General features: G+C 43.3%; 1 protein-coding gene across 8 annotated transcripts in view; it reads right to left on the bottom strand.

The window, feature by feature from the left end:
• CHD6 (chromodomain helicase DNA binding protein 6) overlaps nt 1-25,278 on the bottom strand; it is a 194,400-nt gene that overhangs the window by 129,006 nt on the left and 40,116 nt on the right. For 6 of the 8 annotated variants that reach the window (XM_032350643.1, XM_032350642.1, XM_032350648.1 and 3 more), the window contains 2 exons: nt 13,559-13,616; nt 1,940-2,460 (listed from right to left, as the gene is read on the bottom strand). In XM_032350643.1, coding sequence (XP_032206534.1) covers nt 1,940-2,460; nt 13,559-13,591 — 554 coding nt within the window. In that variant the 5' untranslated portion in view covers nt 13,592-13,616. Of the gene's footprint in view, nt 1-1,939; nt 2,461-12,788; nt 12,858-13,558; nt 13,617-25,278 lie in introns of all 8 variants that reach the window. The other 2 variants (XM_032350647.1, XM_032350646.1) reach the window with 1 other exon arrangement.

The raw sequence follows: 25,278 nt of genomic DNA, 5'->3' as shown, positions 1-25,278 counted from the left end.
ACATGAAAGGCTCACCAGGGCAAAATCCCACCAAGCTACACAGAATTCTATCATGTTACAAGTCAATTTTACATAGGCCCCAAATCAAGAGAGAAAGCCTCATGTAACTTGCCCATGTTGCTGAAGAGATAACCAGCTCTGCCAGCATCTTCTTAAAGGGTGTCTTCTGCTGCTAGAAGTCAGCAGCCCCTGAAAACACTACCAAGCACTTCTCCAGCTCACTTATATTGTATACAGTTTACTAAGATCACGGACAGTGATAACAGTATTGCTACACATATACAGGACACCTAAAGCTGTTCTGTGAAATGCCTCCTCGTGGACCCCAAATTATGGCAGTGTCTATACGCTTATCTCCGTGTTTCATAGCTCACACAAAGTAAATGTGAAATGCTTTAAGCAGGTAAGTAGGAGAGACCAGTGCTAGTGAGCTCGGATTCCTATGGCTTTCTAATACCTCCTACAAACAGACCAAATCCTTAGCAGAGCTGTGGAACCTCTCCTCCTATGACCCTAATTCTAAAACACTATCCTCAGGAATTCCTCTGTTCTCTCAAAGTCACCCCACCAGCTCACATCTGCTGCTCCTTCGCATGTGTTACTGCCCTGAAGAACCACTTCAGCTTCTCCAAAGTAACTTAGAGATGAGAGTTAGAGCAGAAGACAGAGACTCACCTCTGCCACGCCACATACACGTCAGAGATCAGAGTACGCTCACTCGCTCACCTAAGAAACAGAGCCCGCAAGTTTCCTCTTAGTGGAAATCCTGATTTTTACCTACCTTTCTTAACCTTCTATAAGGTACTTTAGGTCCTGTCTATAAACTACTACAAGCGTCTATGATAGACAAAAGATGCAATCCCCTCCCATGGAGAAGGGAATGAATATTGTAAGGCAGTTTTAACTTGGATTATGAAGTTATCCATCCGGTCCCAACAAAATCCTTTTGAAAATGAACGGAACTAAATGGTAATTCTGAGTCATAGGGTAAACCATCCAAAATGCTTTCCTTTCTTTAAAACTTACTTCCTCCATGCCTGACCCCATACAGGTCTGATGGTCTCATTACTGTACGTCAACATTCCCATCGATCTCTGGGTTTTTATGGGTGTTCCTGCTCTACCTTCTGCCTCTGCTCTGTGATTTTAGGAACTTAAATTCCTCAACTTCCTTTGAACTATGTAGAGCTTACATATTTTTTGCTTTACATTTCCCTACCAAGTTTAAATATAATGTTCTGCGTGAAGAATTTAGAGAGACAAAATAAAAAACATTCCATTTGTACACAATTGCAAATACAAAGTTTCCTGGGTGAAAAGGACCTGTGGATGCTGACAGAATCTCTAGCCGGGACCCCTAATGCTGCCCACCCCACGCCCTCTGAACTCTCCACTGGGGTCTCTACTGGCCTCTAAGCAGCCCCCCTTCCTGAGCACCCTCAGGCGTCTGGCACTGCGGTAGATCCTGAACAAGAGAAACACGCCAGGAGTGGCCCCATACTAGAGAGTCTGTGGCCAAGGGAAGCCGGGCAGTCCTCTCCTGTCTGCGCACACCCACGGCTCCCCCAGACTGCCCGAACACTGATTCCCGGGACCGGGCACAGCCCTGGGAGCTGTCTCTCGACCACTCTACACTGCTGCTGTCCCCCAAACTACTGCCCTCCCTGTGTGGTACCCTGGATGTCCCCACCCTTATACCCTGGGTGTGCAGAGGTATTTTCATTTTTCTTAATCCAAAAGGAATGTAAGAAACGGCAGGGCCAGTACTGAGGTTATCCTTCTCTCATCAGGAGGTGAGAAAGTGGTTCATTTTGGATGAAGCAGGAGAGCTATGTCCAGGGGCTGGAGTAAGGCCAACGGCAAATCATTCTGTGCGCACAGAGCCAAGCATGCCAGGGTTTGGGGTTGGGGGGCACTTTGGGGGGTGGGGAGAGACGCACCTGGCCTTCTTGGACTTCGTCCTGCCTATGGAGTCAGCACTGCTCCTCTTCTCTTTGGCCTCCTTGGTGCCCGAGGCCTCCCGGGGCTTCCGCGCTTTCTTGGCTCCGTCCTTCTGCTTAGGCTCCTTGGGCTCCTTGGCCCTTTTGGGCTCCTTGGCCTTGCGGGGTTCCTTTGGCTCTCTAGGTTCTCGCTTCCTCTTTGGCTTGGGCTCCCTGTCCTTGCTTCCCTTTGCTGGACCCTCTTGCTCTCCTGGATCCTTTTTCTTCCTTTTTTTCTTTACTCCAGTGCCTCCCCCTCCACTGTCCTCCATTCCATTATGGGATGTCATTTTCCTAGGAAAAAGGGCCTCGGCTTCCTCTTCTGCAGCATACAGGTCTTTCTGAGGCAGACAGTGACTGGCAACATCTTCGATTTTCTCTTCCTGATCAGTGCTGCGGTCAAACGGGGAGGGGGATTTGTAGTCAAAATTGACAGAGGCATCAGACATTGGGGAGTGATTCAGAACTTTTAAATTTGACAACTGTAAAAGAGAGAGAAACAAGAACATTACTTTTCCATTGCATGCTTCCTACAAAAGTGTTACGATGTCTGAACGCATGATTTACTCAACATTTACTGATTTCCTACCATGTGTTAGTTCTTCATGTGCTGGGTCTTGGGGAGATTGTGGCAACCAGGACACACTTTATCTGTGTTTGCCTCTGCCTTTGTGGACCTGCACCAAGCCACTGTTAGCATATAAAAAATCTGTATGTTTGGAAAAAAAAAAAATGAAAAAACAAAACCAAAACCCTACCACTCTGAAGGATTTCCATGTTGTGCACCAAAATCTGAAACACCTTAGAAGTCCCACGTCTTGAACAGACAATGATGATGTCCCACAAGGTACCTTTGGATCCTAGGCACACTGTTGACCCAGAATGGCATTTCTCACATGAGCACACAAAAGTTCTGCTCAAATGTGCTCATAAATAAAAGTGCTATCACTGGATGGCAAGGACGCAGCAGCAAACTTAGCGTGGTGCGGATTTCCCCAAATCTTTGCTCTCACTTATCTTCAAGCTGCATCAATATTCAGCAGGTTTGATTTTCAACAGAAAGCCTGGATCACTCAAACCTACATCTTTTATTTCTCCTCTGTATGATCACCTAAGCCCCCAGATGCAGCACCAAATAACCTTTGGCCACTTGCAAAGCAAACAAACAAAAAACCCCACGAAAAAAAATCCCTGCCAATATAGGAGAAAGCTTTATTGTGACAGACACCACTAGAAGGAATGTGTCAGAGAAGCTGAAGGCATCTTCCTAAACAGGAAGTTCTGAAGCTGTTTTTGAGCACCATTAAACAGAGGTGCAGCTTCCCAAGGTGGCCACTTTCAGGAAACATCCCTTTGGAAGAAGAAGTTTCATCTCAGACTCTCAGGTCTGGTTACACAGAGTGTATCTGTCATTTCACCACCAAGCTAAGGTTGGCAATAATCCGATAATGTGGGTGCTGGTTTCAGGAAATAATTTAAGGAAAGCCTGGGTAGGACAAGCAGGCTTTCCAGGAAGCTGGCTACAATCATCTTGGCGTGATGGCTTAAAAACAGCACCATTTGTGACTAGTCCGCTCCCCTAACAAGAGGCTTGGTGTGTGCTAAAGGGCACAGACACTTGCCTAGGTGGCATGGCTTCCTTCCAGTGTTCTGGTTACCCAATCTGTGCTCAGACTTCCTGGCCCACCCTGGGAGTGATGGAGTGCAAAATTCAGCTGCATGTTTCCCCTCCTGGGTTTTGCAGCTCCCTCCCCTCATCCAGTACTCCCAAACACAACACTGAGAATCCCAGGAGAAAAAGATGAAAGAAAAGAAGGATTTTTTTGGATCTTTATCATAAATAAAGTCTAGTGTCATAAACAAGCCTAAGTCCAGAAAGAATTGGTCTTTCTGGCAGCATTTACTACTTGAAAGACAGAAAGAAAGAAAAAGAAAACAACACAATTCAGTTTGACTACCTCACTGCTGACTCAGTGCTTAGGATGGCTTAGCAAAAGGAGAAGCTGCGAACTTAAAAGGAATTTAAAATCACCACAAAAAAGTGGTCCGGATGATAGATTTTATGCTACACTTTTTACCACAATAAAAAGAAAAAAACCAAGACAATAAGAAACGTAAGAGTGCGTAACAGGTACCCTGGTGAAGCTCGAACCTGAGAGGACACACCCATCCCTGGGATATTACTGAATTCTGTGCCAGGGACACCTGACGCTCAGGAAACAAGATATTGCTTAGTGTGCAAGGGTGTAAACACTAAAAAAGCAAGAGATACAAGTTAGTTTACTAAAGAGCCTTTCAAAGATGACCTATTCAAGACCAAATTCTACCAAGGCAGCTCTCTGTAGTTTTTATAAAAGTGGGACCCTCTTTTCAACTCGTACCCCATTTCAAGGTCTATCTTTTGAAGGCTAGGGTCTTCCAGAGCTGAGGCAGATGGAGGCAGGCAGTGGAAACTGTATATTCCATCACTAGGGCAGTAACAACAGCAACAGCTAACATTTGTTGCACATGTATCATACGGATATACTCAGAATTATGCAAACATGCTTCCTGATATCTCTATCTTTACAACAACCCTGAAAGGTCAGTATAAAGACACAAACAGACGACTACTGATGTTCGGTGATGTACCCAGAGACATACACCTAGTGAGTAAAGGAATTTGGATTTGGACCTTCCAGCCAAGAGCTAGTGCTTAATTCACTGAGAACTTTATGACATACATCCCAGGAAACCACAACTGCTGGCCACAAGACCAGTGTGACTGAACTTCCTTAGAAATGTTAAATGGACTTGGCCTATACAACCATTTTGGGAAAAGGCCAGGTAGTTCTTATAAACATAAACATAGAACTAGCTGACATCCCAGCAACTCTACTCTGAGGAATCACGAATAGTTACCTGCTTTCATTTTACAGAGAAGACAGGTCAGAGAGATGAAGCAACTTGTCAAAAGGTCAGATTCCAGGGCACCTGGGGGGCTCAGGCAAATAAGGTCTGCCTTTGGCTGAGGTCATGATCTCAGGGTTCTGGGACAGAGCCCTGTGTCAAGCTTCCTGCTCAGCAGGGAGTCTGCTTCTCCTTCTGCCTCTGCCTCCTCCTCACCCCCTGGCTTGTGATTTCTCTAATAATGAAATAAAATCTTTAAAAAAATTAAATTAATAAAAAATAAAAAAGGTTGGGATGCCTGGGTGGCTCAATTGTTTAAGTGTCTGCTTTCAGTTCAGGGTATGATCCTGGGGTCCTGGGTTCGAGTCCTGCATTGGGCTCCCTGCTCAGTGCAAGCCTGCTTCTCCCTCTGCCTGCTGCTCCCCTTGCTTGTGCGCTCACTCTCTCTCTCTCTCTCCCTGGCAAATAAATAAATAATTTTTTAAAAAGTTTATATTCCTAAGGAGTGGCAGAGCAGGGACATCCTACAGGAAGAAGGGAACCCCAAGAAACACAGCACAATTAGTCAATGTTAAAAAGGGAGAAGTATCCCAAGAGGAAGATATTAGTATTGAAAAAATAAAACTAAATCCCCAAATTCAATAACCCACCCGAAATGTTTTAAGGCACCTTGTTGGGGAGCTTGGAAAAGACATCTGCTGAGGATTAAAAAATTTAACAAAAAATATTTCTTCCATGTGTCTCAGGGTCAATGGAAAAGAGTCAAAGGCCTCAATAAACTGTTTCCAGCCTCTACCAAGAAAGATAGTAAATCACCACTTGGAAAATGGCCCTAAAGGGGACAAACTGGCAATGATGGGCACAGTACCAACAATATTTCACAGTATACTGACAATTTACTAAACAGAGATGAGCACCTAGAACACAGGATGAAATGGAGTGGCCAGCTATAAAAAACCAAACAAACAAAAAAACAAAACAAAACAAAAAAACCACTCAACAACCCTAGCTCATAAACTGCACTATTAGCACTAAAACCCACTTCTTTGACTCAAAATTAGCAACCTATGATATTCCTGGAAAAGACACTTAAAGATACGAATAGATAAACTGGATTTGGGTCCGCTGTAAAGGATTTAAGAACTAACAGAGAGATTACGGCCTAGGTCAATGGTTCCCAAACAGAGGTCCAAGGACAAACCAGGGTTATTCCCCCAAGAATCACTCCAGTACTTGAAAGTCAAAATAGACTCTAACTAAGAAAATCACCCACAGAACAACATGGACAAACCTTGAAAACATGCTAAGTGGAAGAAGCCAGGTACAGAAGACTACATATTGTGTAATTTCATTTATACAAAATGCCCAGAATAGGCATATCCAGAGAGACAAGAAGTAAATTAGTGGTTGCCAGGGCCTGAGGAAGGAGGAAATAAGGAGTGTCTGCTAATGGGCATATGGTTTCTTCTGGGGATGATGAAATGTTCTGGAATCAAAGAGTGGTGATCTATATACAATCTTGTTACTATACTAAAAACCACTAAATTGCACAACTTAAACCCATAATAGAATTTACAGAATGTGAATTGTATCTTAATTTTTAAAAATCCAGGATCAGAACAAATCGAAAATGGTCCTCTCAGACACCGCCGACAGCTCTGTCAACTACTAAAGAGACTCTTGCAGGGGATATAGTGACAATACCAAAATTTTAATTGTAGATGCTTTTAAACTGAGCGATTCCTCTTTTACAGCACAAGCTACGGAAACATTTAAGTTCTCTGAAGACTTAGAATATCTGATACATAATTTCTAACGGGGGGGGGAACACTATAAATAACCTATCTGTCAACCTTTAGTAAAATGTTTAAATTAATAGCACATCCATTATATGGGATAGTATTATGTAGCCATTGTTACCTTATCATATTGTATTATATTATTATTAATTATAAAGTTTTAGTTAACATAAAAAAAAGTCCACAACATGTTGGAAAGTGGGGGGGGGGGGATCTATGATCTAATCTCATTTTTGTTTTTTAAAAATGCTGTTTTTCAACACTAGCTTTTTAAAATAAAATTAGGACCATACCAGATGTTAACCATCATTATGTCTGGGTGATAGGACTGTGGGTAACATTCACTTCTTTCTTTATAACTTTCTGGAAGTTATTATTTGTTCCCATCTGTCTCCCATGACGAGAATGTAAGCTGCAGTAACTGAGGTATTCCCCAATCTTTGTGGCTTATGATAAAACTCCATCATACACATATTGAATGAGTATTTTCAATTTGAAAAACAGAAAGAAGTTTATAAAATTGTACATGCAAATTAAAAAAAACCAAATTCCTGTGTATAGAAGAAAGAATGGAAGAAAATCAATAAAAAGTTAACAGTCATCATTTGAGGCTGTGCAAATTTGGTTGTTTAATTTTTCTACATAGACATCCACATTTTCAGTAACAAGGATATTACTCTTGCAATACCTGTAATAAAAATATTTTCACATATATGTAACAGAAAAATCTTAAAAGACTTTAATAATGAACAGAAAAAGCTTTCTTGCCAGACAATTCATACTCCTCCAAACTACCATGATTCAGGAACCGAAGGCTGAAGACGAGAGGCCCCAGCATGGTGCTCACACTTGACTGAGTGCCGGGCAAAGAGAGTGCGCATTGCCTTCTGGTCGGAAAGCACCCCGCACGCCCTCCGTCCCAAAGCGCTTCGGTGTGTCTTGGACCCAGGGGTGAGCGAGGCCCAGCTCCTGCTGCTGTCTGCCTCATAGTCTACCATCTTTTCCAGCAGGAAGATGAAAATGCTGTTTAGACTTACTTAATGTCAAGAAATTAGCTTAGAATAGCTTATCTAAATTTGAGACCTTCTTACCTTTTTTAACATCTAAATAATAAAAATGAAAATAAGATCCGCTACTATTATTAATGATTCGGTCTGCAGACATTTTCAGGTGGCAAAAGTTATTTTCCAATTAAAATTCAGACGTCTTACTCTTTCACCTTCACTTTCTTCTAAAAGAGTATTTCCTATGGTTATCTGACCATGGGACAGACTAAAGGCAAAAACCCACATTCCCTCACCTTACTGCCGTTGCACTGGGCTCAGTCAGTTGGCAAACAAGCTGTGCTGGGTAAGCAAGACCCAGGAACAATGTCCAACTGTGTGTGTGTGTGTCCTTCTGTGTTTCCTCCTCCATTTAGAATATTCAACCCCTCTTTATCCAGGAGTGCTGTGCTCTGGATGACAGAGCAAGGATTCTGACCCTGATGTGGCTCCTCACATAGTCACAGCTGGTTAGCGCCAGGAGGAGGGGAGGTCAGTTTCAAGGCATCTAAGGATAATGCAGGTATAGGTGTCCAGGAGGCTCTCGGGTATAACTTCCAAAAGACATTTTTCCTTCCTTTCTCCCTTTCTTCTTCTTCTTCTTCTTCTTTTTTTTTTTTTTTTTTTTTAAAGATTTTGTTTGTTTGTTTGAGAGAGAGACAGAGAGGGCATGAGCAGGGACAGAGGGAGAGGGATTCAGGGGCTCAATCCCAGGACCCTGAGATCATGACCCAAGCTGAAGGCAGATGCTTAAAAACTGAGCCGCCAGGCACCCCCTCCAAAAGATATTTCTACAAGAATGAGTCAGAGAAGAACGGACAAAGAGAAAGCAGGACCAAAACCTGCCAAGCACTAATATTAAGGGTCCCCAAAGGAAGACCTACAGAGAGGGTGAGAAAGAGCAATTGGGTTGGTGATGTAGTGGGGAAAAAGTAAGAAAGCGTGGTATCACAGAAGCCAGAAGATAAGAGCGCTTCCAGACAGAATGACTACAGGCATCCAGTGCTGCTGAGAAACTGGTAAATTAAGGACTGAAGAGTGGTGGACAGATGTGCGAACTTCAAACTCCCTCTTGCCAGAGTCCTAGAATCTGTCATTCTTAGTCCCCATCTCTATTATCACACTTTTGCATTTAAAACCTGGGGGTGGGGGGCGTTTTTCTCACCATGTTTCAAGAGTCTCAGAGACTTAACTTCTCCAGACCTGCAAAGTCAATCTAAACCTCGTTAATTCCGGGCAGTAACAAAACCCGGGGCAGGCAGATTATTAAATTTAGATGCAGACAGTGAAGAGTAAGAAGGAGAGAGAGAAAACAATACTTCCCAAGCACCTTGCCCGCCCTCCAGTAATGCTCCCCATGGGACCATTCACATCCACAGGCCCAGCGACAGATACATGTAATTTCTTTTCTTCACAGGATGCTTTTAAACCTTCCCTTCTTTAGGCTACGTAATCCTAGCTTCATCCATCATACTTCATATGAAGTAAGTCGGCGTTCTTTGACCGTCCTCATCACTGTGCTCAGGCTTCTCAAGTATGCTTCAGAACACAGAACGAATTAGGACAATAACAAAAAAATCTGTCAAGGTACGTCAAAAGATAGAGAAAAACAGTCAATGCTCAAATTTCTTTCCTTTTTTTTTTTGGAGGAGGAAGAATTTGGGTAAGGTCCATTTTAAGTCCTTCTGAAACATGACTCCAGGGTGAGGCTGTTTAAAAGCTTGCTTCTACTGAGAAATTTACTAACACTCCCTCTGTAGGCATGTTGAAAAGGCCTTCTGGTGACTGCCAAATGGAAGGTCTGGCTGGTATCAGCTCGTATCTTAAGACCCTCTGCAATATGACACTGAAAAGTCAAAGAAATGAATTATTTATTCATCCATATGATCAACTTTGCTACTCCTCTTTCACTGTTCTGAGCTGTGGTGATGTATATTGGTGGTACACACCATCTTAGGGAGGGGAGTTCTCACCTTCCCCCCACTATAGAGCACATCTGGGACTAATTTGTTTGGGGATCTGATGGCCAGCTCAATCCATCATGCTTTTTTTTTTTTTTTTTTTTAAGAGTTTATTTATTTAATTTGAGAGAGAGAGTGCAAGTTGTGGGGGGTGGTTTGGGGCAGAAGGAAAGAGAGAGAAAGAGAACCCCAAGTTGACTCCACACTGAACACAGAGCCCAATTCAGGGCTTGATCTCACAGCCTGGAGACCATGGCCTGAGCCAAAATCAATAGTCATATGCTTACTCATATGTACTTACTCAACTGAGCCACCCAGGCACCCCAATCCAACATGCCTCTTATCTTAGTTTATCTTTGGTCACCACCCAAAGTTGAGCACTCCACACTCCAGGCCCTTCCACTCTCTCCTTTACTCTCAAATGCTTCACCTTCTCAAACCCAACCATATACCTCTCTCTTCCCTCCCAAGCTTTCCTCCTGGATCCTCAGGAACAACCTGACTAAGCCAGGCTCTACCCAGAAGACTTCATCTCCTGGAAACCTCAGATTCTCTGGTGGGGCTGACGTGCCCCAAACTTCCACACTCCCCAGTTCCACAGCATCACTCTGCCATCTGCAGTGCAGAACCCTGAGTCTTCTGAGGCTTCTGCCACCTCTACTGTAACTGCCTGTTCGTAACCAGACTAAACTTCCGTAAGAAAAGAAAACCTAACTTTCTGTCAGTTTTGTAGCTGGCCCCACACAGACCCTCAAATATTTTCTGATGACTAACTGCTGGAAAAACTCAACAAATATTTGTTTAGTGAACAAATTACATCCATATTCACTCTAGAGAAGGAAACAGGGTCTAACAATCCTAAGGCTGTTGAGATTCCCACCATATATCTGAAGAAAACACTTTCCGCTGCACCTTTTCATTTTCTGGAAGTCTCAGAATAAGGGGCTCTACTGATCTGACTTTTGGTCATGGGGTCTGGAGAGAAGGTTCTCTCCTAACTACTGCAAGTCTAGGCTAGCCTCCTGGTCAGCGCTCCAGGTTTTAACCCTATACCTATTCCTATTGCACTTGTGCTCACGAACTTTCCTCTACCTTGAATATGTGCACCAAAACCCCCCTTACCATGTATCATTATCAAATGGTATTCACCATATCTCGTACTTCTCTCAGTGCCATGCAAGGAGCTGGGATGAGTAACAATCAGTACTTCCTTACCGTAGGTTTGTTACCACTAACATGAACTACAGCTCTTCCCCTTACAAAGCAGTAGTTACTCCACAACAGTAGCGTGCAAGGGTTTTCAGTGATTAGAGTGCACATCTTATTCCTCTAGCAAAATGTTTCTCTGCCTAATACTGCTTGGTCTTCTTAGGCATTACAATGTATACATTTTTTAGTAGAAGAAGTTTATTTTTGATACAGATAAAAGACTATAGCGCCCTAGTGACTAACTTTTAAATATTTTATTAATGTCTATTTTTCTTGCAACACTTCTTTAGACAATACAGAGTCAATCTCTAAACCCTTTGTCCTTGGCACATTACTTCCATTATGCCCTTCCTGGTTAATAAGAAGTATGGTTATTTATTACTAAATTCTGATTAACTTGTAAAATCTTTCATCCCTGTTTAATTTACCTTGATAAATTTTTGGACAAGGAAATGAGGATTTTTCAAGATCAGAACACATTTAACGTGTCGTTTTCCACCTCCAGAGAAGAGGGAAAAATGAATCGATAGCAATGAGGGTTTTTTAAAGAGTGGACATTTTATTTGCTATTACTTCTAACACCTTAGAAATACAGTAAGGGAAAGGACAAAGTCTGATGGTTAATTTTCTCATTCTACTGGATGATTTCCTTGCCACTGACACACTGAATGCCAAGTACTTGATAAGCCATCCTATTGAATCCAATACCTTAGAAGGCATGTATGATTGCTTCCGTCTAAGTGATAGGAAAACAGGCTGAACTTGTCCAAAGTCACACAGTGATATGGTAGTCAGTTTCGATCTCCTTCTACCAAAATCTCTGTCAGGCACTGAACTCTACACATGTGCTCAATCCCGGTACCTAGAGATTGCTTTGGCATGAACCTAAGTTTCTATTTTCACGCCCTGTAGTTCAGTCATCAGTATGGTCTATCACCTGGAAAAGAAGCAGGATCAATTCCTCCTGAAAGTAACTCCACTGAATTAACTTGTTCCTCTACCATAGCTAATACTAATTTTTAAGGAGAAACCCTGCCCCATTGGTCAATACTACAGTCGAAATGAGAACTCATCTAACTGAGGCTGTGTGATAGCAGGCTGACAGGCTAAGGTCTCATATGAACCAGTAAAATCTCAAGAGAAAGAAACATAAATTCATGTTGGTGTAATTCTGGTAAAGAGTTTTCTTAGGGAGAGCGGTGCCTGGCTGGCTCAGTTGGTTGAACTTGAGACTCTTGATCTAGAGGTCATCAGTTCAAGTCCCATGCTGAGTGTAGAGATTACTTTAAAAAAAAAAAAAAAAGTGTTTTAACTGAAACAAAAGCTTACCTTAAAGAATGTTTAAAACATTAAATATGCAGAATTTTTAAGAAACATACACCTGCCCATGTATCATAAATGATGATAGTTTTGAAGGCTTGGGGTTCTCTTCAGTAATGTGTTCTTTTTAACACAAACTGTAATATTCCACTAGGTGGATATGATGTTATATAAACAGTCCCTTGTTTGGTGGAAATGTACATTCATTTCCATTTCTGTGCTATAAGCAAAGCAGCAGTGAAAATCTTTGTTCACCCGGTCGACACCTGTTTGAGTATCTCCATAGAAAACTCCTGGCAGATGGGACGGCACTTGCTGTAGTGTTTGTCTACCAGATGAGGACGCTCGAGAGCCAGGACGGGAAGAAATCAGTGTGGGGGAGTGTTTAGTCATCTCTCTTCCTGTTGAGAACTGGCAGCAGATGTGTCGATTTTCTCCTAAAACCATTTGTTTTGGTTTGGTTTCACAAGGACCTATCCACTGGGACAGACCAGAGAGTAATCCTTGTAACCATATCCCCAGGTCACCCTGTATCTGACTAGTCAGTGCTCCCCAGAAGCGGAGAGCAAAGTGGCTGATACCAACCAACCTCTTTGCACAGAGTCTCCATGAAGGCCAGGGGTTCAGATATCCCCAGTGACCAGACTGTCCTTCAATTCTGTAAAAGGAAAGCCAGCCCTTTAGAGACAGTCTGTTTCTAAGAGACTAAGCACTCCTCCCTGAGCCACACTGGTTGGGGTCTCTTGGTTCCTCTGAATAGGGAACCAGAAGTTTGAACCAGGAAAAGATTTTGGCAGAATGAGTCACGCTGGCCAAATGTTTTTTTATCAATTCTCCCCTTGACGAAATCGAATGCCGAATAGCTGGTGTCCACATCCTTCTCATTAGTTCACTATTTTGTCTAGGAGGAAACTTTCACAGGTCACTATGAGTATGAATTTTCTAAATGAGAATGCTTTTAGATTAAGCAAACATCCAAAAAGATAGATACATAAACTATGAAGAATTGACCACATCTCAGAAAGCTTTTCCAGGGGAGGAAAAAATTTCTCTTCCATATAGCTAATTTTGAATAATATTTTGACTTACAGTTTTCATTATACTTATTCCCATATGGAGCTGACCTGAGCACAAGTAAAAATTAAGTCATTCAAAACACAGCTCTCAGTGACCAGGCGGAGAACGGGGAAAAGCAGCAGCAGGGTAACCGCCAGAGGCTAGGAGCTAACCCTAACTGCCAGCAACTGTACGGGGTAATATGGGGATAAAGAAGCATCAGGGAGCGTAGCAGGCTGAGTGCATTCACCTAAAGATACGTGATTAAAAAAAAAAAAAAAAAAAAGATATACGATCACTTACCTGCTTCTCTTTCTTTTGTATTTTCATTATCATCTATTGAAGGAAGATACTTGTATCTCTAAAAGATTAAAAAAAAAGGCAAGGATTACGGTAAAATCCAAAATGAAACATTTAAGGTGACCTCAGGATTAACTGTGACACATTTAGAAAACACAGAAATGAGGGTGCTTCTACAGAACATTTACAACTGTGTAACAACAGTCAATAGCCACCCCTAGAGTTTTTTTTTTTTTTTTTAAGATTTTACTTATTTAATTGACAGAGAGAGGGAGAGAGGAAACACGCAAGGGAAGTGCCAGAGGGAGAAGCAGGCTCCCTGCTAGGCAGGGAGCACCATGTGGGGCTCAATCCCAGATCAGGACCTGAATCGAAGGCAGAGGCTTAACTGACTGAGCCACCCAGGTGTTGTGTTCCGCCACCCCCATGGTCCTAACCCTATCTAACCCAAACCCGAACCCTAATTTATTGCTTCAGACGGGTGGAGTCAAAAAGAAACTATCTTTGTAGGTAAAGTAAGTTTTAAGAGATGCTGGCATATTAAATTACAAAGTAAACTAAAAGAGGAATCTTAAAATAATGACGTGACTATACTGAGAGGAGTGGAAGAGGGGCGTAAAAACAAGTCCTCGTTTCTTCTGGAAGGAAATCAGTAAAATATGTCACAACTGATAAATCAAGAAATAGGAATGTACACTGTGAAAAAAAGAGAGAGAGAGAGAGAGAGATCTAAAGGATTTAAAAGTGGTTCTCTTGAAGGCCAGAGAGGGAAGCTGGTGTGAGACAGGCCAGGTCAGTCTGCCATGTCGTCACATGCCCCCTTGTATTATCTGATGTTTGAAACCACATACATATGTTATTTGACAAAATAAGCTCCATTCCAGTATCTGGTAGTTTTAAATGACTGATTTTACTGTACCCAGATTTAAGCCCCCATCTCCACCCCAACCATAACACTCATGATGACATTGAACTTTTTTTGTAAATGACTTTTGAGGACCACAGCAGTTAAGAGCCTGGCTTTAGAGGTCCAGAAGTGCTTTGGTACATCCCAGGAACCAGAAAGAACCCGAGTCTAAGAAATCTGGAATCTGGGGCTACCTGAATCACTAACTAGTAGTCCATCAGGTCTAAAGTTCTCACCTTCCTCATATACAAACAAGAGAAGGATCCCAGAATTTCAGCTCCCAGTTCTAGCTCGGATACAGATACTGCCTCGTGTTTATCGTGTACTTTGATTTCCTGGACATTCCACAGAGCTACAGAACACCATTCCCTCAGGAAACCATCCCGCAGACACATAATTATCCTTATGTTCATAATTATTTCTTATATCCCAATGAGCATGATGTGTAGGCAGCAGGCAGAACTTAAGATTAAAGTGTGAGGGACTGTTTTTTAAGTGAGTTCATGATATTTGATGCAAACTGAGGAAAATGAAGGATCTGTGATTCCAAGCATCCTTGGAGCCACAATTACAGTTCATCGGTTTAACATCTGTCCACTTGGGTTTTTTCCTCCAAAAGTCAGAGGGATTTCCTGTAAGAAGAACCATAGGGGGCACCTGGGTGGCTCAGTGGGTTAAGCCTCTGCCTTCAGCTCAGGTCATGACCTCAGAGTCCTGGAATCGAGCCCCACATTGGGCACTCGGCTCAATGGAGAGCCTGCTTCCCCCCACCTCTCTCTGCCTTCTGCTCTGCCTACTTGTGTTCTCTCCCTCTCTCTGCCAAATAAATAATTAAAATCTTAAAAAAAAATAAAAATAAAAAAGGAAGAATGATAAAATGCTATCAGGATATTGCTGTTCCCGAACAACACAGCCTCCAACTTGAGCTAACAAGTTGCAAAGTGGACAGAGTCGGGGGGAAAGGGAAGAGGGCAGAGAAGAATCGGCCAAATCAGGGAAAGAGAAAGTCAAGTTAGAAATGATGATTCTAAGAACTGCTGTGAGGATTAGCATTTGATGAAACAAGCATTCACTTCAAGAAAATCATGAAATCCAGAGAAATGGTAAGTGCTCTTAACCAGGGCAGTTAAAAGAATTTTACCCCTAATATTCATCATACTGGAGTCAACTCTAGGTAAATTATGTGAGCACAAGTTTATCTCCTTCATCTGTTGTCAACTTCAAATCATCAACATTCTCACCCATCACAAATGGCCAGAAATTCTGAAATGAAGAAAGAAGCTGGAAAAATAAATCCCAGCTAATAAAAAAGGAACAGGGGCGCCTGGGTGGCTCAGTTGCTTACACGTCTGCCTTTGGCTCAGGTCGGGCTCCCAGCTCGGTGGGAAGCCTGCTTCTCCCTCTCCCACTCCCCCTGCTTGTGTTCCTGTTCTCGCTGAGTCTCTGTCTGTCAAATAAATACATATAATCTTAAAAAAAAAAAAAAAGGAGTATTATCAATAATCAGACATAAGCACTCAAAATTCTGCCCAACAAAATTAAAATCAGTCATTTAAAAAACTACAGAAAACCCCACCAATGCTAATAAAAATTATTTTCTTAACATCTGAAGAATAAGTATACTGCAGAAGAGCCATCAAGAAACCGTTTCTGATTAGGTAGGACTAACGAGCATGCACAAAAGCGGGTTCACAGCATTGCCAGGAACGTGTGGAAAACAGGTCCAACTTATCATCGCTAATGGCACTTCCCTAATTGTTTCAGGCTTTCTGAGGAGCACTCAGGCAAGGTGCCACTGGATCTATAAACTGTTGAGTCCTTTTATCTGCCGATTCCACTTTAAGGAATACATGGCAAGAAATAAGCCAGTAGGAAATAAAGCTGGGCCATGGCGGAAGGCCAAGGAGGAGGCGGGAAGTGCGAACGTGCCCATGACAGTGGAGCCCGGGCAATGGAGTGTCCACGAGGATCACAGGCCCGAGAGCCAGCGGGCCTGTGACATCACCGGATGTGTGACAAGGCCGGCTCTCAGGCCTGTGTCATCACGGGAGCTGAGTCCACCAGAGAGGGAAGGAAAGGACAAGCTGGAGGACGAGGAAGAGGTGGGCTCACCCAGGTATGGCTTGAGGCTGATGACCCGACAAAGAGAAAGCTTGGGGAAAAAAGGGGTGGTGACGGACTCTTCCCCAAATCTCCCAGCCGCCAATTTGTTCACGGGCAAGATCCTACTACCGGCACCTTTACTCATACTCAGGTTGCATAGGTAACCCCACGCCATCCTCTGCGAGAGAGCGAGCGAGTGAGCGCGGGGGTGAAATCCGAGTGCGGTTACTGTAAGAACAATGGCTCTCATCCCTAGACGTGAGCTCGGACAAGCCTCACGTGACGACTGTGACACCCTTCACAGGCCCCGATGGATTGCCACACACCAGCACGTCGCCCCCTACAAAATGGCAGACATCGTCAGCGACATCAGCGGCTGTTCAATAAGCATTTACTGACTTCTATCTCTCCAAACACTATCTAATACTTTACAAAGCACCATCTCGAGTTACCTCTACTTTTTTACCTGCCTTGAATGGCACACGTTTAAAAAATATAAAACTAAAACTATGTCATCTTTTTGCAAGGCTATACGCAGCAGGAATGGACAGACAAACAGAAGCCAAAGCGTGTCCTTCCACACCACACTAGAAGTGGTTTCCCAACTTCTGAGGCTGTGCTGCCCTCACTCTGGAGTGGCGAGCAGATCCTCTGGGCACAATAAAAAACGAAGTAACTTTGGGTCCCACAACTCAATTAGAGAGAGAATACAGACATATTCAGAAACACCCAACTACGTGCGCAAACCAGGAAATTCATCTACAGGGAGGCAAATCACGCCTTCTGAACTGTAAGAAAACTGGCAGGACTCTGGCTTTCCTCACTGCGTTGCAGTGCTTTTGTATGAACCTAGCCTTTGATTACCTCCACGAGATAACCTGCTAACAATGTAAAAAGCAAATGTAAAAACTCCCGTTCCTTCTTATACTCACTCAACTAACAATGCTTCTGTCAAGAAAAATGGGTGCCAGGTTTCCGCAGTAACATTTTGAAAGCTACTCTGTTTTATTCCTTTCTCTCTCTCCAGTTCAAAAACCCTGCAAGCGCGCCTGTGCCATTTCGAAGTTCCTCTGTGCTGTGTTATGGACGCTTTGAAAAATAAATAAAACATCAGGTACACACTATTCCACCATTCATCCAGAAATTATCTCTATTTACTCTACCTTGAGAATTCTGCCATCCCAACAATCCCCGCTCAGTCCCGGGGGTCTATTTCATTTCAAGAACATGGGTTTGACACATGCAGACAAGTGCACAGACGGTACACTGCTCCCACGGTCCTTCATATTCACAAGGGCAGCACGAGACACGGCTGGCCACAGGGAGAACAAGGACCTTTGCTGTCAACAGGCTCCCAGGTCTTGAACTCTATCAGGCCCTTTGGAGCAAAGAGTACCTGGGAAGCAATTTTAAAAATCAGGCACACCTCTGAGTTTCCACAGTGAATATGTATTTTTACCATCTATCTATGCTCACCCTCAGCCCTAAGTCTGGTCCCTAAGAACCGCTCTGACAACCATAGGCGCAGATAAGGTGACCCCACATGATTACAGGATGGGGATTTTAGAAGGGAAAGGAACAGAACATGGGCAACATCTCACCTGGGGTGAGTTTATGAAAAGGGCAGACAGGTCTTGGGTCATGCCCCCTTCCTTAGAGCCCTGTTCAAGGACCCCTTACCAGAGCGCCTGATAGACATGATAGACATCCTAGACCACAAAAAGGGTCCAATGGATGAGACACCCCTCAACTTCTCACTTCACAACTCTGGCACCCTCCACAAACTGTGTAAGTTTACTGTCTGTCGCTAGGCTCGGAGCAATCTACAGGAGGACAACAGCAAGAGTGTGAAGTGCCAAAAAGTAGTGTAAATGATGAGCCAGGTAAAAGCTCTTCCGGTTTTACTGTGTCACCTGTACAATGGTGACAATCCTTACCTCTTAGGGATTCAGGAGAATTAAAAGGGATGAGAATCTCTAGTGTCTGTCACACGATGAACACGACTACACAGCAGCCACTGGTGTCGCTTGCCCTTACGGGCTTCCCTCCAGCATCAGAGGAAGGTGGCTCTCTCTTGAGGACAACTAACCCTTCCATCAATACTTGGGCCCAACCTCTCCCACTTCACACCCTGAGCTCAGACTCTGCACTCCTGCGCAGTCGGTCCTTCCTCATTTCACTGAGGTATCTCTCCTCAAACGTTAGTGATGTTCCCCTAACCACTCCATAGAAAACAGACCACTGCCCTCACCCCTGACTCTCTATCTTTGTACGCTTCTTTCTGGCACTTGTCAGTTACTGCTGACATTACGTCTAGTTGATTAGAAATGTCTTACCCATGAGACACGTGCACACGCACAGAAACGTGAGCCCTGTTTTGTTCCTGCTGTACTCTGAGTCTGAACAGCAAGCTCCGGGCTCACAACAGGTGCTCCATAAACATTTGCTGATGGAAGAATCATTTCTGCTCCTTATCACTAAACCTCTCTCTCTCTCCAGTTCTCTCCTCCACAAAGAGGCAGGTTAAACTTGATTCTGGAGTAGTAACTATGCTAACCAACCTTCACCCACCTGTATTTTCTCTTCTTCCCCTATTACTTCCCAAAGCCGCTCTTAGCAATGACTCCCTAGGAGCCAGATCCAATGGGCATTTTTACACGCTATTCTGTCTTGCAGCATTTTAAACCATGGGCCATTTCCCCCTCTTAAAATTCTCATCTCACTGGTTTCTTGGAGAGCATGCTCTGCTGATTTTCCTCTAATTGCAGGCTTCCAAAGCTCAGCTTCCTCCAGAGTCTTCTCCTATTATAAGGCCTATTAAATGTCAGTGTCCCCAGGGTGTAACACTGTTACTAGCCCTGGGGCCTGCTGAGTTCTCTACTCCGCTCCTAAACTTCCTCTCTCTGCACCATGACCACTGTGCACTCCCAAATCCAAGCCTTCCTCCTGTCTTCCAAGCAGACAAAGCCAACCATATCCTGGCCAGTTCCAATTAGGCGTTCAACAGATGAAACAAAAAACTCACAGCTCTTTCCAAATCAAACTCCGTACTACCTCTGCACACATACACACCTGCTCCTATGCTCCCTCCTCAGAAGCTAATGCCCCACAATCTGCCACCCAGCCCAGAATTCAGTCATCCTTAACTCCTTCCCTTTCCCCTAACTCCTTCAAAATTCCCGAGTTCCTTGGTTCTTCCCCAGGCCACTTTAATTTATTCCCACTCTTTTGGGGCCTTTTTTTTTTTTTTTAAACTTGAAATAGCCTCCCAAGTGCCCTTATCCTTCCTGCTCCGACCCTCATCCCAACCCTCACTGCACCAGGAGCACGTTTTCCCAAAGTGTGAAGAAAATTAGACCGTATCTCTGTAGTGTCTGCAGAAATACAAATGCCCCACAGCGAAGGGCCCTGCATAAGCAATCAGGCCCCTGGTCCTGGTCTCCTGCTCTGACATTACCTTCCCGCATTCATCCAACTTTTCTGAACGCTTGCACGTTCTGAAACCAGCCCTGTTTGCTCAGATCTTTTTCAGGCTGGGCTTCCGTCTCCATCTGGAAAATCCTTCCACTGCCTTTCCTCTCCAGTCTCATCCTTCAAAACTCCGCTCTGGTGTCATGTCTGACCTAACTTCCCTAAGCCCTGAAAACATCCCGTGAAAAGCACTAATAATTACAGTAACTCTATCACCATGATATCATCTCTTTCCGTTTCCCCTGTCTGCCGGTGCATCAGCTGTTAAGAGCCTAAGCACCCTCCGGGAAGGAACTCTGTTCTGTCATACCAAGCTTCATATCTGGACTTTGGAATGATTATGTGTGGAATGAGTAAGTGAGTAAATGGGAAAACTAAAGAAAAGGCTCTGAGTCCCTGTTTTCCTCACAGTAACTGGTTGGCTCTTTTTTCCCTTTCCTGTTTATTCTATTCTCCTAGTCCAATCAAATTTCTCAGTAATCTTCATTCATACTTCCTCAAAGTAATACAAGCACTTAGCTTAAGAATTCAACAATCTAGGGTCACCCGGGTGGCTCAGTGGGTTAAGCGTCCCACTCCTGGTTTCGGCTCAGGTCGTGATCTCAAGGCCTTGAGTTGGGCTCCACACTGAATAGGAGTCTGCTTGAGATGCTGTCTCTCTCTCCCGCTCTATCCCTCCCATCACCTGTGCAGGCACACTCTCTCTAAAATAGATAAACAAAATCTTTTTTAAAAAAGAACTCAATAATCTAAAGCTTAACACACAAAGTACTCCTGTAGAACCAGTTGGCTTAGGGGGTAAAACATGTGACTTTTGATCTCAGGGTTGTAAACTCAAGTCCCACTTTGGGTGTAGAGATTACTTGAAAATAAAAAACCTGGGGCACCTGGGTGGCTCAGTCGGTTGGGCGTCTGCCTTTGGTTCAGGTCATGATCCCACAGGCCTGAGATTGAGCCTCATGTCAGACTCTCTGCTCAGTGGAGAGCCTGCTTCTCCCTCTCCCTCTGCCTGCTGCTCTGCCTACTTGTGCTCTCCACTGAATAAATAAAAATCTTTTAAAAAAATTATTTAAAAAAAAGAAAATAAAAAATCTGGGGTGCCTGGGTGGCTTAGTTGGGTAAGCGTCTGTCTTCAGCTGAGGTTATGATCCCAGGGTTCTGGGATGGGGCCCCACCTCAGGCTCCCTGCTCAGTGAGGAGCCTGCTTCTCCCTCTCCCTCTGCCACTCCCCCAGCTTGTGCTCTCTCAGTAGCTCACTCTCTACCAAATAAATAAAATCTTTTAAAAAAAAAAGGTAGTATTCCCCTACTTCACTCATCCCCATTCCTGATTTACTCTTCCCACTAGAAACCATTTGATCTAGAGCCATTCCTTCTACTCCTTTCCATAATCTTTCTGCAAAATATGCTGATACTGCTATTAGATATTTTCCAAATTTATCTATTTATTTTTAGAGATTTTTCCATCAGAGAGAGAGAGAGAGAAAGAGCACAAGCAGGAGGAGCGGGAGAGGGAGAAGCAGCCTCCCCACTGAGCAGGAAGGCTGATGTGGGGTCCGGTCTCAGGATCCTGGGATCATGACCCAAGCCGAAGACAGATACTTGACAGACTGAACCACCCAGGTGCCCCGATTTTTCCAATTTTAAACATTATTTTAGGAGCGCATGGGTGGCTCAGTTGGTTAAGCCTCTGGCTCCTGATTTCCATTCTGGTAGTGAGACCGAGCCCAGTCAGGCTCGGCACTCAGTCTGCTTCAGAGTCTTTCTCCCTCCGGCTCATGTTCTCTCTCTCTCTCTCTCTTCTTCTCTCTCAAATGAATACATAAATAAATCTTTAAAAAAATATAGTTTAAACACTATTCTACTGACTTCTTCCTGAGGAATACAAGGTGGCAAATATCTTTATAAAGGCCAGATGATAAATAATTTATGCTCTGCAGGCCATAGGATGTGATCTCTGTTGCAACAACTCAATTCCGCCATGAAAATAGCCACAGACAATATGCAAATGAATGGGTCTGGCTGCGTGCCAATAAAACTTTACTTACAAAAACAGATAACCTCTTGTTATGGAAGATGGAAGTCTTAGCTTCCCAATATACTTATTATCACCATTATTTATTAAATCAATATCTAATTCACAGCTAAGCCATGAAGTATATTGTGCTAAGAAAATTCTGTGTAACTCATTTTATGTTTTTTTTTAGATTTTATTTACTTGAGAGAGAGAGAGAGAGAGCGTGGGTGCACACACAGGGGCAGGGGCGATGGGGAGAAAGAGAGGAGGTGCAGAGGGGAGGGAGACAGAAATCTCCAGCCGACTCCACCCTGACAGAGAAGAGCCACACGGGGCTTGATCTGGTGAACACGATCTGAGCTGAAACCAAGAGTCAGACACTTACCCAGCTAAGCCACCCAGGCACCCCAGTAAATATCTAATTTTAAAACCTGCATTGTAAGGCGCTTGGGTGGCTCAGTGAGTTAAGCCTCTGCCTTCAGCTCAGGTCATAACCCCAGGGTCCTGGGATTGAGCCCCACATCGGGCTCTCTGCTCAGCAGGGAGCCTGCTTCCCCCTTCTCTCTCTGCCTGCCTCTCTGCCTACTTGTGATCTCTGTCTGTCAAATAAATAAAATCTTTAAAAAAAATTTTTTTTAAACCTGCATTGTAAAATTAACTAATTAATTAATTAATTAATTTTTAAAAAAAACCTTTATTGTTTTCTCTGAATCACTGACTTACCTCAAAATGCTCTCTTCAATCAGAGAAAATCATTTTAATTCCTAATCCTGTGACAAAAATCAACTTGCTTGATATGGATCACCATTAAGATCAGTAGTAGAAGAAAGCGAGGCCCTACCAAAGCTGTATCAAATATCGTACTGCGAAGTTAGTTTATCATTGTTTATCATTACTGTTTATTATTAGACCATATGCCATCATGTCAACTGACCCAGATCAGGAATGATCCCACCAGTGAACACAGGATTGAAGAAACCAATCTCCTGACAGTACAGCTCAAGGTTCAGAGTCCCGAAAACTCAAGCTATAACCTTTTGGGGGAAGACAAAGGGCTTAAGAAATAATACTCCATATGCACTCTCAACGGGCCTCACCAAGTAACATAAGATCTTTTGACTCATCACACTTTATATGCCTTTTTGTGGGCAAACAGTAATACCCGTAGACCGGGGAGTGAAGATATTTAAGTTCTGGACACAAGGATGGTATGATCTGTGCAATTTATTCAATCTCCCTGGGTCTGTTTCTTCATTTGCAGAAGAGGGACAAAAACCACCTTTTGGGAGAGGACAGGGATGAGTTGTACTTTGGACAGGCTAAGTTTGGAGAACAGGGAGGGAACTTAAAGCTTAGGCAAAGCAATCCTTTCATCTTAAGGAAAGGAAGGGTCAGAGGAGTGTGACTGCCCAACCGCTCACAATTATTCCAAAGCATGAGAACTGCATTTCCAGGGTTCCGATTCAGCTCTCAGCACTACATCGAGCTGCCTTGAGCAAATGAAAAGCAAATGAAAATAGCAAAAGTGAGAGGTCGGGATTTGGAGATGTTCTATTTGGGGTACTCAGAGAGTGGGCAGAGGTTACATGGATATTCCATAGATAAAGTACAACAGTCTGGAAGAGGAGAAAAGGAAAAAAGGAAAGCCCCACATGGCAGCAAGAAAAAAAAAAAAAAGCAGGCTACAACAGAGGGAGGTTTTGATCCATCCACCAGTGAAGAGGAAGCAATTAAAACAGCTTGATAAAACTATCTGTCAAGAAGACCGATTAAGCACGTTTTTAGAGAAGATGGATGGACCCTTCAGATAACATTACATACAAGGGAAGAAAATATTTCATGAAGTAATTCTTACCATAAACACAGATAAAATTTTCAGGGATATAGAACTGTAAGTAATTGTTTAAATTCTTTATCTATTTTCATAACACCTTCCATCTGAATTCTGAACTGTTACACAAAATTACTTTGGAGTAATTTATAGTAAGGAATAAAGCCTATCTGATAGCTATCCAAGACAGCAGGGAAACAAAGTAAACACGTTAACAGAATTATAATACAGATGATCCTCAGCAGAGTTTCTACTTTGGGATAAATAATAAAAGAAAATTACATATTTATGATCATCCAGGCTAAGCATTCTTTATTCTATGGGAAACAGAGGAGCCAGTCCAAGAGTAAACCAATCTACAATCTGTAAACATCCCCATCACCTACATTTTGGAATTCCTAACACTAAAATGATGGGCTTTCCCACTACTTCTACAACTCCGTTGTGTTCAAGTAAAATAAAGAGCCAAGATGTTTCCAAAGAGCTTTTCTCTGTCATATAAAGACAATACAAATAATGGATTCTAAATCTGACACAAACTTCCTTACATTCCAGTTTTAAGGTAAAAATCCTGACACCTAACTTGCACATCCTCCGTGTGCTCGCCGGCTGCAAAACCAGGAAGAGGCGGCAACCTGACCAAGTCCACCCCGACTTCAGTCCCTAAAACCTGTTCAACTCCGGCACGTCCTACCCTTCCCTTAGGGTCTAAGAATTCAATAGAAATTGAGAATTTTATGAATTTTTCAAAAGATGAAACAGTTCTCCAAACCTCTCCCACCCTCGATTCCCCCATCCCAAAAATCCCTCCCCCCAAAGGAAGAGAGAGCTGTGATAAATGCAGAAGCGGTGGGCGGGGCGATACAGAAAGCAAGATGCTGTGTTACTGACACGTACGTAAGCAGTTCTTGCAAAAGCACGCACGGACAACACCAGCCTAATGGCGAGGTGGGCGGCGGGCAACAGAAAGCTCTCGTCAAGAAAATGCCCTCGTTCTCTGAACCTGGCAGGAGGGCGCAAAGAGCGGAAACGGCAGGCAGTAAGCTGAACAGTCAAGAAGCCACCTGCGGCAAATGTAAGCCAACTGACTGACAGCTGTTGACACCATCTCCATTAGGCGTGGTTCACCTGACTACAGATTGGTAATCCGATGTAATCACCTATTTTAAATCAACATATTAGCAAACATCCGTACTGTTAAAACCACTGACTTCTAACACCTAACACCTAAGTAATTACTTACCTGTAAGTAACACTCAGTGGTACTGTTTTAGGAAGACTGGTCTAAGATGTTAGAATCATGATTGAACGAGCAAGTAAACCACACAGAAAAGCCTGTTAGTCTACTCGGCAAACAGGATCCATTCTCAGATCAAAGGACAACCGTTTTTGAGA

This window comes from Mustela erminea, chromosome 7, assembly GCF_009829155.1.
Source record: "Mustela erminea isolate mMusErm1 chromosome 7, mMusErm1.Pri, whole genome shotgun sequence".
Classification (NCBI taxonomy): Eukaryota; Metazoa; Chordata; class Mammalia; order Carnivora; family Mustelidae; genus Mustela; species Mustela erminea.
This window is presented reverse-complemented; position numbering and strand designations above follow the sequence as displayed.